Genomic DNA, 15,761 nt, shown 5'->3' on the forward strand with positions numbered 1-15,761 from the left:
AATCATATAGTATGTGGTCTTTTGTGATTGACTTCTTTTACTTTGCATAATGTGTACTGCATTGTCAATTTTAAGAGTGATTCCTGCCATTATGTAAAACAAGAAGCAACATTGAGGGTTCTTGGCATCCCTAGATATTTGGGTTGAACAGTAGACTCTTCAATGTTAAATTTTTTACCAAGCATTGCTTGGGATTGCCTCCTTTAAGTAGTTTGTAGCGTTAACCTTTTGATAATTGTAGTTGGGATAGTCTCTTGAATAATAATTTGAACGTGGTATTGGACACAGTTGTTTATGGCAATGTGGTTGTCAAAAGTGTTAGACAATATAGCTCTGACTGGTGTGGCTCAGTGGATTGAGTGCCAGCCTGCAAACCACAGGGTCGCTGGTTCGATTCCCGGTCTGAGCACCTGTCTGGGTTGTGCGCCAGGTTGTCAGATGGGGGCCTGCAAGAGGCAGCCACACATTGATGTTTCTCTCCCTCTCTTTCTCCCTCCCTTCCCCTCTGTTTAAAAATAAATAAATAAAACCTTTAAAAACAAGAATTATCTTTAAAAAATGTTAGAGAATATAGTTATGGAGTAGTGTTACATTACCTGATGTTTATTTTGTGTTGCTTTTATAAATGATGGTGAAATGTAATGTACAAGTAGAAAAGGGCAGAGACGTGTGTGTGAGTTGATGAGTAAAGACAAAGCAAAATTGTCACTTCAGTCAAGAAAGAAACAACACCTCAGAGTCCCGCTCTGACCCAGGGTCAGGTTGGTGCCGAACAGACATAATGTGATCCATGCGTCTAATTTTGTGTATTCCTAAATGCATATTGAGAACAAAAGAAATTAACTTTAATAATGTATTTCACTTAATATATCCAAAATGTTATTGTTTCAACTTATGATTGATATAAAGACTGATTCAGGGGATAGTTTACTTTTTTTTTTTTAAGACTTTGTATTTTAGAGCAGTTTTACATTCATAGCAAAACTGAGAGGAACTGAGATTTTCCGCATTCCCGCTGCCCACATCTTATCCCCCATTATCCACATCCCTCGCCAGAGTGGGACACTTGTTGTGATTGGTGGTGAGCCTGCGTTGACACATCAGTGTCAGCCAGAGTATGTAGTTAGTATTAGGGTTCTCTCTTGCTGGTCTGACATTTTTTTTCATACTGTGATCCCTGCATATTGTACAGGTAAAAGCACGTCTCAGTTTGGACTAGCCACACTTCAAGGCCCAGTAAACCCGTGTGGCTAGTGGCTGCCATGTTGGCATAGCTCTGGAGCATTTCATCATAGGATGTATCACAGTTACCCATTAAATTGGGTCCCCGGACCAGTTCCAGTGTAGGGCGTTCCCCACACACCAACAAACAATTCTCAGACACCAACAGGGTGTTCAAGAAGTCAGCTCTCTGACACTTTCTACCCAGAGATAGCCTCAGACCCCACAGTTGATGGTTCAGTCCTACAAGACTGCCCCAGGCGCTCTGTGCTTCTGACCAACTGGCTACAGACTGGAGGTTCCAATTCAGAATGCCAGTTTGTTCCCTACACCTCTGACTGTAAATCACAGGTTCCCACAACTCTCTCCTTGGGTTCAATTAATTTGCTAGGACAGCTCACAGGACTCAGAGCAACATATTACTTACTAGGTCACTGGTTTATCATAAAGGACATAACTCAGCAACAGCCAGTGAAAGAGATCCCTCAGGCAAGGTATGTGGGAAAGGCTTCCGTGCCCTCTCCAGGTGCACCACTCTCCCTGAATTTCTACATGTTCACCAACCTGGAAGCTCTCTGAAGCTCATCTTTGTTACACAGTCTTGATCAATTAAGTCATTGGCCTTTGGCAATTGATTCAACCTGTAGCATCTCTCCACTACCTGGAGGTGGTGTGAGTGGTTGGGTGGAGCATGGAGGGTAGGGGTTAAGGCTGAAAGTTCCTGCCCTGGCTGGTGTGGCTCAGTGGGTTGCATGCTGTCCTGGGAACTGAGAGGTCACCAGTTCTATTCCTAGTTAGGGTACGTCCCTGGGTTGTGGGCCAAGTTCCCAGTTGGGGATGTGTGAGAGGCAACCAACCTACTGATGTATCTCTCGCACATCGATGTTTCTCTCCCTCTCTCGAAAAAATAGAGAAATAAAATGATAAAAAAAAATAGCCGTGGCATGGCTCAGTGGGTTGAGTGCCAGCCTGTGAACCAAAGGGTCTCTGGTTCCATTCCCAGTCAGGTATATGCCTGGGTTGCAGGCCAGGTCCCCAGTAGGGAGTGCATGAGAGGCAACACACACTGATGTTTGTCTCCCACTCTCCTTCCTTTCCCCTCTGTCTAAAAATAAATAAATAAAATCTTTAAAAATAATAATAATAAGGTACGGTAATACCTATTAAAAAAAGACTTGAAATTTCCAACCTTCTCCTACCTACCCTTAGTGCTTTCTACTGGCCACCTTATTAACAAAACAAAAGACACCTTTTTTACTCTCAGCACAGTAGGAAATTCCAAGAGTTCCTGGAGCAGTGAGCCAGGAATTCTGGAAGACCAAATGTATATGGGAAAAATGTATTTGGTCAACTGAATGCGTGACCAAATACATATTCCTTATAAATCACAATAGTGTATCCATTCCACTTTAGACAGGCATTTGGCCTGTTTCCAGTGTGGGGTTATCATAAGCAGTGCTTCTTTGAACATTATGCTGTTAATGGGAGTAAGTGGATACAATCATTTTGGAAAACAGTTTGACATTATCTAGTAGAGCTGAAGCTAAAAAAAAAAATTGACCCAGAAATTCTACTCCTGGGTACATACCTTAGAAGAATAAGTGCTTGTGAGCGCCAGGATACAAGACGTTCAAGATACTCAGAGCCGCAGTGTCTGTGGCGCCCCAGCTAGAGACAACCCACATATCTGAGTGCAGTGGATGATGGGGCTTTCCGCATTGACGTTGGCAAGGTCTCTGCTGCCTTTTCCTTCTCATAAACTCAGGTAGCCTTTTGAAGCATTTATAGTAGTAAAATCACTTGTCTTGGGGTGAGGAAGGTGAACTGTGGAAATAATGGCAAAAACAAAAGGGGTTGAGGTCAGTTTGCCAACTGAATTTTGCCTCCCCAAGGCATGCAGTTCTTAAATTCAGTGTGTCCACATATCAGTGTGCCTTTTACAAATGTGCTTATGATAAAAATACTGGAGTTTTCGAGATAGCTTTATAAGGGAGAATCAAGATCCAGTTAGGCATTGATCTCATGAGCCCTCATTACATATTTGATTTACTTTGTAACTCTTATCATAACTAATTATAGACCACGTGAGGAGTAATGTCTTACCACCCTGATAGAGACTCGACTCCGTGAGGAGCCTGGACCGAGACCATTCTGTTCATTGTTGTATCCCCAGTACTGGGCACCACCCCAGCCTGGCAGCTCCAGTAAATAGCTGTAAAATGAGTAAATGAGCGAATGTGCCTTCTTAGGTAGGGGAGCGAGGCTATCAGGAATCACATGCATTCATTGGTGGGTATCATATCTGAATGCACTGGTCTCAAGTCACGCAGGCAAATGGGTTGTCACTGTTATTTGAAGCTTCAGGGGTTCCATCTGCAGGCACTGTGATTAAACTGATGCGGAGTGTCCCACCTGGGGATTTTACACATTCCCCATGTGTAGCAGGATTTGAGAACTTCTGTTCCACACATAGACACTGGAGCAGTCGTTCTCAGTCTATGGTTCCCAGATTGGTTCCCAATCTCTCAGCATCATCTGGAAACTGGTCCTACCCCACACCTGCGGAATCAGCAGCTTTGTGGGTGGAGGCCAGCAGTCTGCATTTTAACAGGCCATGCAGGGGATTCTGATGCACAGATATCTTTATGGCTCAGACGGTGTCTGGGCCCATGCAGGCTGCTCTGACAAAGGACTGTAGACTGGATACCTTATGAACGACGGAAATTTATTTCTCTCAGTTTTGGAGGCTGGAAGTCTGAGATAGGGTGTCGACATTATCAGGTCATGGTGAAAGCCCTCTTCCAAGTTGTAGACTGCTGACTTCTACTTGAGTCCTCATGTGGTGGAAGAGGCGAGAGAGCTCCGTGGGGCCTGGTTAATAAGGACATTATTCCCATTCATGTGGGCTCCACCTCATGACCGAATTACCTCCCAAAGGCCCCACCTCCTAATACCATCACATTGGGTCTCAGGATGTTGACATTTGAATTTTGGTGGGGGATGCAAATTGCCCCATCGCAGTGGGGCAGTTACTAACAATAGTTTTTTGGCCAGTGGTTTGTTTACATTAATTCCAAGTACTTTATACGTTCTTTCTGGTTACCTCCAAAAAATGCTAATTTGAAATTGTTTTCATGTGCATTTCAGCAAACCCAGTCATTATGCACCAAGCAATGACATGTATGGCGGAGATACGAATGTCCGACCGATGCTTTCTCACACAGCATATTCTTTCTACCCAGAAGATGAAATTCTTCACTACTACAAGTGGACCTCCCCTCCAGGAGTGATTCGGATTCTGTCTATGCTGATTATCGTGATGTGCATTGCCATATTTGCCTGTGTCGCCTCTACACTTGCCTGGGACAGAGGTTATGGAACCAACATACTAGGGAGTGGTATAGGCTACCCTTATGGAACAGGCAGTTTCGGAGGCTATGGAAATGGCTATGGTTATGGCTATGGTTATGGCTACGGAGCAGGTTACACAGATCCAAGAGCCGCAAAGGGCTTCCTGCTGTCTATGGCTGCCTTTTGTTTCATTGCTGCATTGGTGATATTTGTCACCAGTGTTATAAGATCTGAAATATCTAGAACAAGAAGATATTACCTGACTGTGATAATAGTGAGTGCTATCCTGGGCTTCTTGTTGTTTATTGCCACAATCGTCTACATAATGGGAGTCAATCCAACTGCCCAGGCCTCTGGGTCCATGTATGGCTCACAAATTATTGCCCTCTGCAACCAGTTTTACACGCCCGCAGCTTCCGGACTCTACGTGGATCAATATTTGTATCACTACTGTGTGGTGGACCCCCAGGAGGTATGGATAATTTGGTTTTTTCACACCCCTTCTCTCTTTGGGTCAGAGGCTGTCAATTGGGAGACTTAATACAGTCACTTTGGGAACTTTTAAAAAATATCGATGCCAAGACCTCACTTCTATTTAAATCAGAATCTGGGAGAGGTGTTAGGTGTCATTATTGAGATATAATTAATATACCACATAATTCATTCACTTAGAGTACAGTCATTGGCTTTTAGTCTGTTCAAAGAGTTGTGCAAACAATCAATTTTAGAAAATCTTCACTATTCTCTAAAGAACATTCATAAATCCGTTCCCAATAGCAATCACCCCCCCTTTCCCAACTCTCCTCAGACCTGTTCTGTCAATTTGCCTGTTTTGGGTATTTCGTATACATGGAATCAGACAGTATTTATGCAGTCTTTTATGACCGGCTTCTTTCATTTAGCATGATGTTTTTGAGGTTGATCCATGTTGTAGCAGGTACCAGTGCTTCATTCCTTTTTATTGCTGAATAATAGTCCACTAGATGGATATCCCAAATTTTATTTATTCATTCATCAGTTGATGGACATATGGACTATTTCCATATTGGCTGTTAGGAATATTGTTCTGGGCCCTGGCTGGCATAGCTCAGTGGATTGAGCACAGGCTGCGAACCAAAGCGTCGCAGGTTTGATTCCCAGTCAGGGTACATGCCTGGGTTGCAGGCCATGACCCCCAGCAACCGCACATTGATGTCTCTCTCTCTTTTTCTCCCTCCCTTCCCTCTCTAAAAAAATTATATATATATAATTTTTTTATACATATATATATAAAATGCTCTGAACATTTGTGTGTAAGTTTTTGTGTGAACCTGATTACCTAATGGCTATTTCTCTTGAGTTGAGTATATACTGGGGGTGGAATTGCTGGGTCTGATGACTCTGTGCTTAATCTTTTGAGGAACTGCCAAGCTTTTTTCCAAAGTGGTTACACTACTTTATGTTTACTAGAAATATATGGGATTCCAATTTTTGTACGTCGTCACCGACATTATTTTTGTCCCTCTGATTGTCACCATGCTAATGGGTGGGAAGTGGTGCCTCGGTCTGGCTTTGGTTTGCATTTCCTGCACACCCAATGATGCTGAGCTGGTTTTCTTTGTGCATGTGTCTTCTTTGAAGAAATGGTTGTTTAGAGGCTTTGTCCATTTTATAATGGGCTGCGTTTATTTTTATTATTGAGTTGTAAGAATTTTATAGCTGGATGCAAGTCCCTTATAGGTACATGAATTGCAGGTATTTTCTCTCATTTTGTCATTCTCGTGTCACTTTCTGTATGTTCTTTGCACAAAAGCTTTTAACTTTGATTTGATTTGAGTTTTCTCTTGCTTGTGCTTTCGGTGTCATATCTAAGAACATTTCACCTAACTCAAAGTCACAAAGATTTACTGCTGTGTTTTTTTCTAAGACATATATTTTTTAAATCCTCACCCTAGGACATGCTGATTGATTTTAGAGAGAGGGGAAAGCAGAGAGAGGAGGCGAGAGAAACATTTCCCACCCCGCCATTGCAGATGGAACCCACAGCCTAAGCTTGTGCCGTAACCAGGGATGGAACCCACAACATTTCTGTTTACCAGACAATGCTCTAACCAGCTGAGCCACACTGACTAGGCTTCCTCTAAGACTTTTAATTTTAGCTCTGTCAGGTCTGTGATCTATTTTGAGGTTATTTGGGGCATGGTCTAAGGAAGGAGTCTAACCCTCTTTACGTGTAGATATCCAGACACTTTGGAATTCTTTTTTGAAAGGACTATTTCACCATTAACTTGTTCATGCCCTACTCAAAAACAGACAATACATTTCAGGATTTATTTTGAAACTCTTAATTTTATTCCATCAACCTGTATTTCTGTCCTTATGCTAGTACCTCACTGTCTTGATCACTGTAGCTTTACAGTATGTTTTGAAATTGGGAAGTAGGAGTCCTCCAACTTTGTTCTATTTCAAGTTTGTTTGGCTAGATTGTGAGTCCCTTGCATTTGGGTGTGAATTTTTGGGATCAGCCCCTGAATTTCTGCAAAACAAACAAACAAAACCCAGCTAGGATTTTGCATTGAACCTGCAGATCAGTTTGGGGAGTGTTGCCATTTTTACATCAAGTCTGCTGATACATACAATGTCTCCATTTACTTCAGTCAACTTGAACTCCTTTCAACAGTGTTTTGTAACTTTCTTAGAGTATAAGTCAGTATTTTTAAAAGCTACCCACGTGATTCAAATGTTTAGGTGGGGTAAAGAACCCTGCCTTCATCAACCATGAGTCACCCCCTAGTTATATTAAGAAAATATTTCTGGGTTACTAATTTTTTTGTCCTTGTGTTTTCTTTTTTTCTCCTCACACCGACTCAGGAATTCTCATTCTTTTACCTGAATGAGTCACTCTGTTTTGAACACTGAAATGGTTTCCCTGCAAATGTAGGTTTTCAGAATTTTTGTTGTTGACATTCAGATGTACTTACGGTAAACAAGGCGGAAGGTTGGTACTTTGGTCTTACCACACCCCCATCCTTTTTTAGCCCTGGGACCACCCCAAACCCGTGTTCATGGGAAAAGGCTGTCATTGTTGGATAGATGGTTGCCTTGAGAGCCACCTGTTACCCATTAGCAGGTATCTGGAGCAGAGTGCAGGTGCCTACCTGACTCCCAAGTGCCTCGGGGCCAGTGCGCCACTTAGCACACCTGCCAGGCTCTGGAAGGACTGTCCGGGGCAGGGTTTCCTTGCCACATAGCCCTTTCTAGTAAGTGCATGAAAGATTCCAAAAACAAACCCTCCAGACTAAATGAATTATTAGTCCGTTTTCTCTTAATTTATAGCTTGGTTATAGCATGTCTGCATAATATGGTAAGACAGGCCCTCTGTGAAGTATGGCACCTTGGTGCTCAAGGTTTGGAATAGTTCTCCAAAAAATTCTAAAATGGGTTGATGGCAGTACCTCACGTTGATTAACCCACGTTCTGAGGATTGAATTAAGGTGTGTGTGTGTGTGTGTGTGTGTCTTTTGCTAGCTTTAGCCCAACGGGTATGGACTAGGTTTATACTTCTAAAACATAACATTTGTATCAGTTTTATATTGATTAAGCCACAGATATTTAGTAGGGTGTTTGTGGCGGGTGGATTAGGTACTTGTAGAAGGTGCAGTGGGATAAAGTAAGCAATTAAAATCTAATTATGTCAATATCTTTCATCTCTTTTTAGGCCATTGCCATTGTACTGGGGTTCATGGTTATTGTGGCTTTTGCTTTAATAATTTTCTTTGCTGTGAAAACTCGAAGGAAGATGGACCAGTATGACAAGTCAAATATTTTGTGGGACAAGGAACGTGTTTATGATGAGCAGCCCCCCAATGTTGAAGAGTGGGTAAGTATTTAAAAACCAGTCAGCAAGCATCCAGCCTTTTATTACACCCCTGGGTTTCTGTGTCTAAACTTGACTTTCAGTGCTCTGTGAAGCTTTGTTCTTAGAATTGTTGTGTGTTGCGAAGTCGCAGCCTCAGATTTTACTCAGACCTGAGGAAGGAAGGTGGGATAAGTGGAAATTATGTTACTACAAGGTAAAAATCAGATTTCCATTTCCAAGAAGTAGATGTAGGAACTGAAAAGAGATTACTTCTAAAGGAGTCATGTAGAAAGAGTGTGGTCTTTACAAAACTAACTGCACCCTCCCCCGCCCCCCCAGCCCCTTTTATTTTCCTGCCTATCCTTTGGAGGGAAACACTAGTACTCAAGGTGCTGTCTTGGGTCAAGATTGCCAAAGGGTGTTTTTAGAGTGTTAGCAGGTAGCAGACCTTTAAACTTTCTACATGGAGAACAGCCTGGTGAATCACCGTGTCTACCTTTGCACTAATATTTACCTATGAAATACCTTTAGTGAGGCAGAGAGAGATTAGGATACTTTCCTTTTCTGTCTATACTATTAATCCTGCCTGTGGTAGCTTCCTGTATGATGTGATTTGCTGAAAGCCCACAGAGCCTCTCTTCAAAAATATCTCCCCAATGCATGTTATTGATAGCCTAACCTGTCTTTAGAGATGTTTGGAGTAAGACTTTGTTTCTCAGAAATCCCCTGTTAAGAGGCTGTTGGGAGCAACCTCAGAAACTGCTATCATGGGTTTCTTTGAGCAGATTGATCTCTTCCATAAAAGTTAGTTGAGAATCCTGGACACTCGTCCCAGGGTAGAATGAAGTGGTGGGGGAGGGGGGCTAGTAGGAAGTAAGCAGAAAGGACTGGGTGGGTACTGCTGGTCAGTGCAGGTCTGTGGTAAAAACGTTGATCATCCCAAAGGCTCTTTCAGCTCTAGCATTGTACACATCTGGTGTTTAATTCTAGAAATGTAGATGAAGTTTTTTTTTAATAGTTAGTTAAGGAGCAAAAATGCAGCAGTCTTGGGAAAGTCAGAAGGCGTGGTATGCACATTGTGTGCCATGGAGATGATAGTGCAGTGTCCCTGCCCTCTCCTTGGAGCCTGCTGCTTCTTTGTTCTCCGTATTTTTTCCATCCATAAAGCATGAAGGTGTTAGGGAATGTTTTCTTTTGACCTTGAGCTCCAGGCGAGGCCACCCGCAGATGGAATAGGACAGTCTGTTGTGAACTATGAAGTAAATGTTTCGTGGAGAGTTTCTGGGTGTGTTGGTTTTCACTGGCTGTTAGATTTGTTTACTTAAGGTTTCGAGAGCCTTAAAAAAAAAACTGACTTAAGAGAGACTAGCCAGTAATAATAGAGTCCCAGTGAACTTTGGGCTGTCCCTGGATTTTACTCTCGTGGAGGTTTAATCAGTTCTAGGTGCTTTTGATAATTGGGCAAAAGATAGTCACAGAAACTAAGGGAGGTGACGATGACAGAGAAGCCTAGAGGACTGAACTTTTACAGATGTGATGGCCAGACTAGGTTGTTGGATGTGTACTTGGCAGGTTAACTGGTAATAACTGTTTTGTCATATGAAACTTAAAGAACCATCTGTTGAGGGGTGCATGTATGGTTTTGGGATACTAATGTTTTATGGGATACTTGCAAATTCCCTATTTCTTTTCCCTTTCCCCTTGTTTCGCCAACCGAAATGGCTGAGGAAGGGTAGTATATGAAATAGGCAACTCGGAGGTGGTTTTAGCCACAGGCATGTTGCTTTTCCTTTCATTCCTCGCTCACCTGCCCATGTTTGTTTTGCTAAACTTGCAACTGGAGCCAGCACTTCTGATCTTGGGAGAGCTCCTCCATCTCCCAGTGAGCTCCTGCAGTTCCCCAGCCTTCTGTGTTTGTCGTTCAGAACCTGTGCATCCAGCCCTCTGTTGTCTCTTGGGAATAGGAATATTTGACATAGGTGTATATTTCAATGTGTTTTTTGGAGAGTCAAGTTCAGTGTCCTCCTACACTGCCACCATCTTGGATCTCCTCAGAAAATGGACAGTTTTCTATTTTCCTGTCTTTGAATCTTTTTTTAAAAAGATTTTATCTATTTATTTTTAGAGAGAAGGGAAGGGAAGGAGAAAGAGAGGGAAAGAAACATCATTGTGTGGTTGTGTCTCACACACCCCCTACTGGGTACCTGGCCCACACCCAGACATGTGCCCTGACTGGGAATCAAACCGGTGACCTACTGGTTTGCAGGCTGGCACTCAATCCACTGAGCTACACCAGCCAGGGCCTGTCTTTGATTCTTTAGCATAATGGTTCCTCTGCCTTCCTAGGGACTTTTAGGTCCCCCCCCCCTCTTTTCTGTATATCTTGTACTTTGTAAAATAAACAGACCATGTTTGCACACTGTTTGGGTGTTAACATGGTTCTTTGAAGTCACTCACACTTGTGCCAACATTGTTATATTTTTAATGCTTAAAAGCTCTTTTAATACATTTACGGATCTTTATTTTTTTTTCTGTATGTCCTCAAACCCCAGATCTAATGGGTACTTTCTTTCTGAATTTAAATATAATCACTTGGCTCTGGAGCACACCCACACCTCTCTTCCCTCTCAGGCATGCATTTTTACTTTTCTCTCCTAAACTCTAAAGGACCCCATGAGACTTGCAACTGGGGAGCAGTGGGCGGCGGCAGCTCATCCTTGGCTCACCCCCCGAGTCTGTCCCCAAGGACCCCTTTTCTCTGACTCTCCGGTGAGCTGACAGCAGCCCCACCTTGGCTCACTCCTTTCCTGTAACGTTTCTAGAGAGCCAGAGCAGCCCTGCGTAGACTCTCTCCTGTACTCCTATACGCTCTCCTCACTCCTGTACGCCCGCCCTTTGTTTCACTGCCCCCAGCTTTAATAAATATACTCTCAAAAAAAAAAAAACAACCATTCATTGATGAATGATGGGGATACATTTTGAGAGATGCGCCACTAGGCAATTTCACCACTGTGAACATCGCAGAGCACACTTACACCAACCCGGGTAGTATAGCTTACTACACTTCCAGGCTGTACAGTATAACCTTCTACTCCTAAGCTACAAGCCTGCACAGCATGTTTCTGTATAAAACACAAAATTATGTCAATTACAAGAGACTGTGCAATCAAGAGACACAGTGAATGCAAGATATATGAAGCTCCTGCCTACATAACAGCATTCTGTTTTATAGCAAAACTTTTTTATAAGTAGAAAGAGTATGCTCTAGAACAAGGATAAAGAGTATAGGATAGTAAGTAAATCATTAACACAGTTGTTTATTATGATTATCAAGTATTATGTACTGTACATAATTGCATGTGCTAAACTTTTACATAACTGGCACTGCAGTAATACATTTTGCTACATTGTTATGAGCTACGAGTCAGTAGGTGGTAGAAAATTTTCAACTCCATTACAGTCTTAAGGGACCACTGTCGTATATGTGATCCATCGTTGACTGAAATGTTATGTGGCACACGGCTGTGTGTGTGTGTGTTTGTTTGTTTAATCGGTGAACCTGATTGGTAATGGTAGAGAATCTGGAAAATATAGTAAAGTATAAATTTTTACTACCCTCAGTTATTATTTTACTGTATTTCCTTTAATCCTTTCCTCTGTTCTACTTCTTATTCTAAATCAGAAGTATGATTATATTCCCTATCAGTGTCAAATCCTACTTTTTAAAAAAATTTACTGATTCATTTAGAGAGAGTGAGTGAGAAACATCTATTCACTGCCCCACCCACGCAAGCACTCAGTGGTTGCCTCCTGCATACGCCCCAACTGGGGATCAAACTCACTGCCCTGGCACGTTTGGGATGATGCTCCAACCAACTGAGCTACCTGGCCAGGGCCAAATCCCGTCTTTTCTGATTTGACATTATATTATAGGCTTTTTGTCATATCGTTAACTCTTCCTCAGAAACATTTTTGATACTGTTAAAATTTTATTGAAGTGTAATGTATATCTTTATACACAGAGTAAAGTGCATTAAGTACACTATTTAATTGTAACTCTTGGTGACTTTTTTGCATGTATAGGGCCATGTAACCATCACCCAGATCAAAATACAGAATGTTCAGTGTGTAAGGTTTTCTCGATGAGTGTCCCCTACAGAGTGGTAATGCCCTTATTTCTATCAGATTCATCAGCTTTGCCTGTCCTTAAACTTTATATACGTGGAATTACATGCTGTAGGCTTTGTGTCCACTCAACATAGTGTCTGTGAGATTTCATTTACACTGTTGCATCTGCCATAACGATATCTGTGGATTTTGGGGGAAGATAAAAGCTCTCCTGACCATCCCTTTTTTAAAAGCCTATGGTCAGAATCACACTTATTTATTTATTGATTTATTCATTCATTCATTTTTAAATTTGTAAACAGAAAGATGTTCTTTAGTAGACATAATTTTTTTAAAAAAAGATTTTATTTATTTACTTTTAGAGAAAGGGAAAGAGAGAGAGAAAAACGTCAATGTGTGAGAGATACATCTATTGTTTGCCTCTGGCACATCCCCAACTGGGGACCTAGCCCGCCACCCAAGCATGTTCCATGACTAGGAATTGAACTGGCGACCTTTCTGTTTGCAGGCCAGTGCTCAGCCACACCAGCCAGGGCAGAATTATAATTAAAAAAAAAAGTTTTGGAGGGAAATATCTCTGTGCTATCATTGTATCCCCATATGCCCACTTAAGTATTTTTCCCACCCTTTCCCACTTTTGTGGGCACTCTTCTTAGTTTCTTGTGATTTCCTTCATTGTTTTATTTTATAAAAATAAACCAAGTAAAGATAGACCTCCTGCACTTTTATATGAAACTTAGCATACTGCTCACACCATTCTGCTTATACCTGGCCCTTTCACAGTGTATCTTGGCACAATTATATGACTTTCAAAAATTGTGTACCTTGCATAAATGCCTGTCCATGTATACTTCTTTCTATCAGCTAGATTTCCCAGACTGGTATTACTGAGTCAAAGGGTATATACATTTGTAACTTTGATAGATATTGAGACATTGCCCTTCTTAGGAGTTGTACCAACTTAGGTTACAACCATCAGCAACTATATACTTTTTCTAATACTGGTTCTATATACTTTTTCTAATAACATTCCCTTGTAACTATGCTCACACTCAGGGGTTGCTGTGCCCAGGGGCTGGGCCCTCCTGATAATAGAGCATATGGCAGCTACCGTGTGGAACAGGGAGATGGTTTCCAGAGAAACGGTGCTCTGTAGGCAATACAGACTACAGTTGCCCACCCCCATCATCTGCAGGGGGTACGTTCCAAGAACCCCAGTGGACACCTGAAATCATAGAGTGTACTGAACCTTATATAGACTGCTTTTTCCTGTACATATTTACCTATGATAAACTTCTATTTCTGAATTAGGTACAGTAAGATTAACAACCAGTAATAAAGTAGAACAATTAAAACAGTATACTGTAATAAAAGTTATGTGAATGTGGTCTTTCCTTCAAAACATCTAATTGCACTGTGCTCACCTTCCTGTGATGCTGTGTAATGACACAGCACCATTGTGAGGAGATGAAGTGAGGGGAGATGCTGGACGGAGGGATGATTCACATCCTGGGTGGATGGAGCAGAACGGCATGAGATTTCATCACACTACTCAGAGTGGCATGCAATTTAAAACTTATGAACTGTTTATTCCGGTAATTTTCAATTTAATATTTTCAGACTGCCGTTGACTGCAGGTAACTGAAACGGTGGAAAGTGAAACTGTGGGTAAGGAGGGGGGACTAACCGTACACGGATATGCACCATATGAAGTAATTGTAATTGCCCCCTTATTGTTGATGCCTGTGGTCATTTGGCCAGGTTTAAATTCAAAGTGCAATCTGAATAGCTTAGAATGAGTTCCTGAGCAGGTGTGTGCCTGTTTCGCCCCAGTGCCCCTGAGTACTCTGCTGGCTCCTCCCAGAGGGTGTAATGCTGCTCAGATCCCTGTCTGCCCCTCCTTGAGCTGGGCCTCATCCAAGGGCAGGGACTGTGGTCTGAAAAGCTGTGTCCTGCCCAGCATGCAGAGAATGCCAGTGGCGAGATAGCCGTGGGTGCCAGGGCTGAGTCAGGAAGGCCTTTAGCCCATGAAGATGTAAGTATTGCATATTAATCTTTGTGTTCAAACCTCTCTTCTCCCACCTGCATTTTCAGCAGGTCATTAATATAAATATCAGGACACACATACTCATTTTCTCTAAAGTAAATGCTTAAAACTGGGATCTGGCTTTAGAAAATCCCACACCTATGGGAAATATTAGAGCTGATTATAAAACGTGTACTTGAGATTAGTTTTTATTGATACCTACAGTATTCTGGTGAAATGGTCACTCAGAGTTAAGAACTTCAGTTTTAGGAGCTCCCGTGAATAAATTTTGATTTGGTGTCGGTCAGGTGAAAGGAAGCAGAAACAGAGCCATGGGAGGGGGACCTTAGGGTGAGGGGTCTGATGTACCCCCAGCGAACTTACAGGAAGGAGGTGTAAGAGCTTTGAGCTGGGCTCGCTGACAAGTTGGTGGCTTGCTGGTGACGTGAGAGTCAGGACTAGAAGTTCAGTGCTCTTTCTGTGCAGGACATCAGGCCGACTTGGGTTTGAGCGTCATGTCTTCATTTTGGTAACAAAGCTAAAAACAATCAGAGCAAAACAGAGCCACATTTCCTAAGGAACCATTATAGGGCGGCCACGTTGTTATCATTCTAACTGCAGCCCCTGCAGTGTGGGCCCTCTCACGGGAGAAACCAAGGTTCGCAGATGACTTCAGTAATTTGTCTTAGACTTGACATACTAATCAGCAGGACCAATATTATATTTGCTGTTATAACTTGTATTTTTTGGTGTGTGTATGTGTGTCTTTTTTCCCTTTGAGCCTCAGGATTTTTTTTTGTCCATAGAATTGGGGAAAATAGTGTATTTTCCATCTGCAGTTGAGAAACTGCCTATAGGGAGGGTCACTTTGGTTATACGTGGATTTTTTTACTGGGGGGTGGGGTCTGGTACTCCTCATCCTTGCATTAGCTCAAGGTTCAACTGCACCTAGTAGAACTAACACATTTAAAATGATAATGCATGTGTAAAAAGCCTGTCTGTACCACAGATCAGCATACTGATTCTCAGTGAGTATTTTCCTCAAGTCTCCCAATTGGCACCTTTTCTTGGTACTGCCACAGGATGGTTACGTCAGAAGCAGGCATAGACTGGGTTTGGAGAGAGCATGCCATAAACTTGTTTCTCGTAGTAAGCAAAATTTAACAAGGGTCCATTTTTAAGTAGGAAATACTTAAA

At 42.2% G+C, this 15,761-nt stretch overlaps 1 protein-coding gene across 3 annotated transcripts in view; it reads left to right on the forward strand.

The window, feature by feature from the left end:
• Positions 1-15,761, forward strand: part of OCLN (occludin) — a 50,353-nt gene that overhangs the window by 8,244 nt on the left and 26,348 nt on the right. For all 3 annotated transcript variants that reach the window (XM_036020376.1, XM_028522156.2, XM_036020377.1), the window contains exons 3-4: positions 4,369-5,044; positions 8,270-8,431. In XM_036020376.1, coding sequence (XP_035876269.1) covers positions 4,369-5,044; positions 8,270-8,431 — 838 coding nt within the window. The remainder of the gene's footprint in view (positions 1-4,368; positions 5,045-8,269; positions 8,432-15,761) is intronic.

Source organism: Phyllostomus discolor, chromosome 3 (genome assembly GCF_004126475.2).
Source record: "Phyllostomus discolor isolate MPI-MPIP mPhyDis1 chromosome 3, mPhyDis1.pri.v3, whole genome shotgun sequence".
Lineage (NCBI taxonomy): Eukaryota > Metazoa > Chordata > Mammalia > Chiroptera > Phyllostomidae > Phyllostomus > Phyllostomus discolor.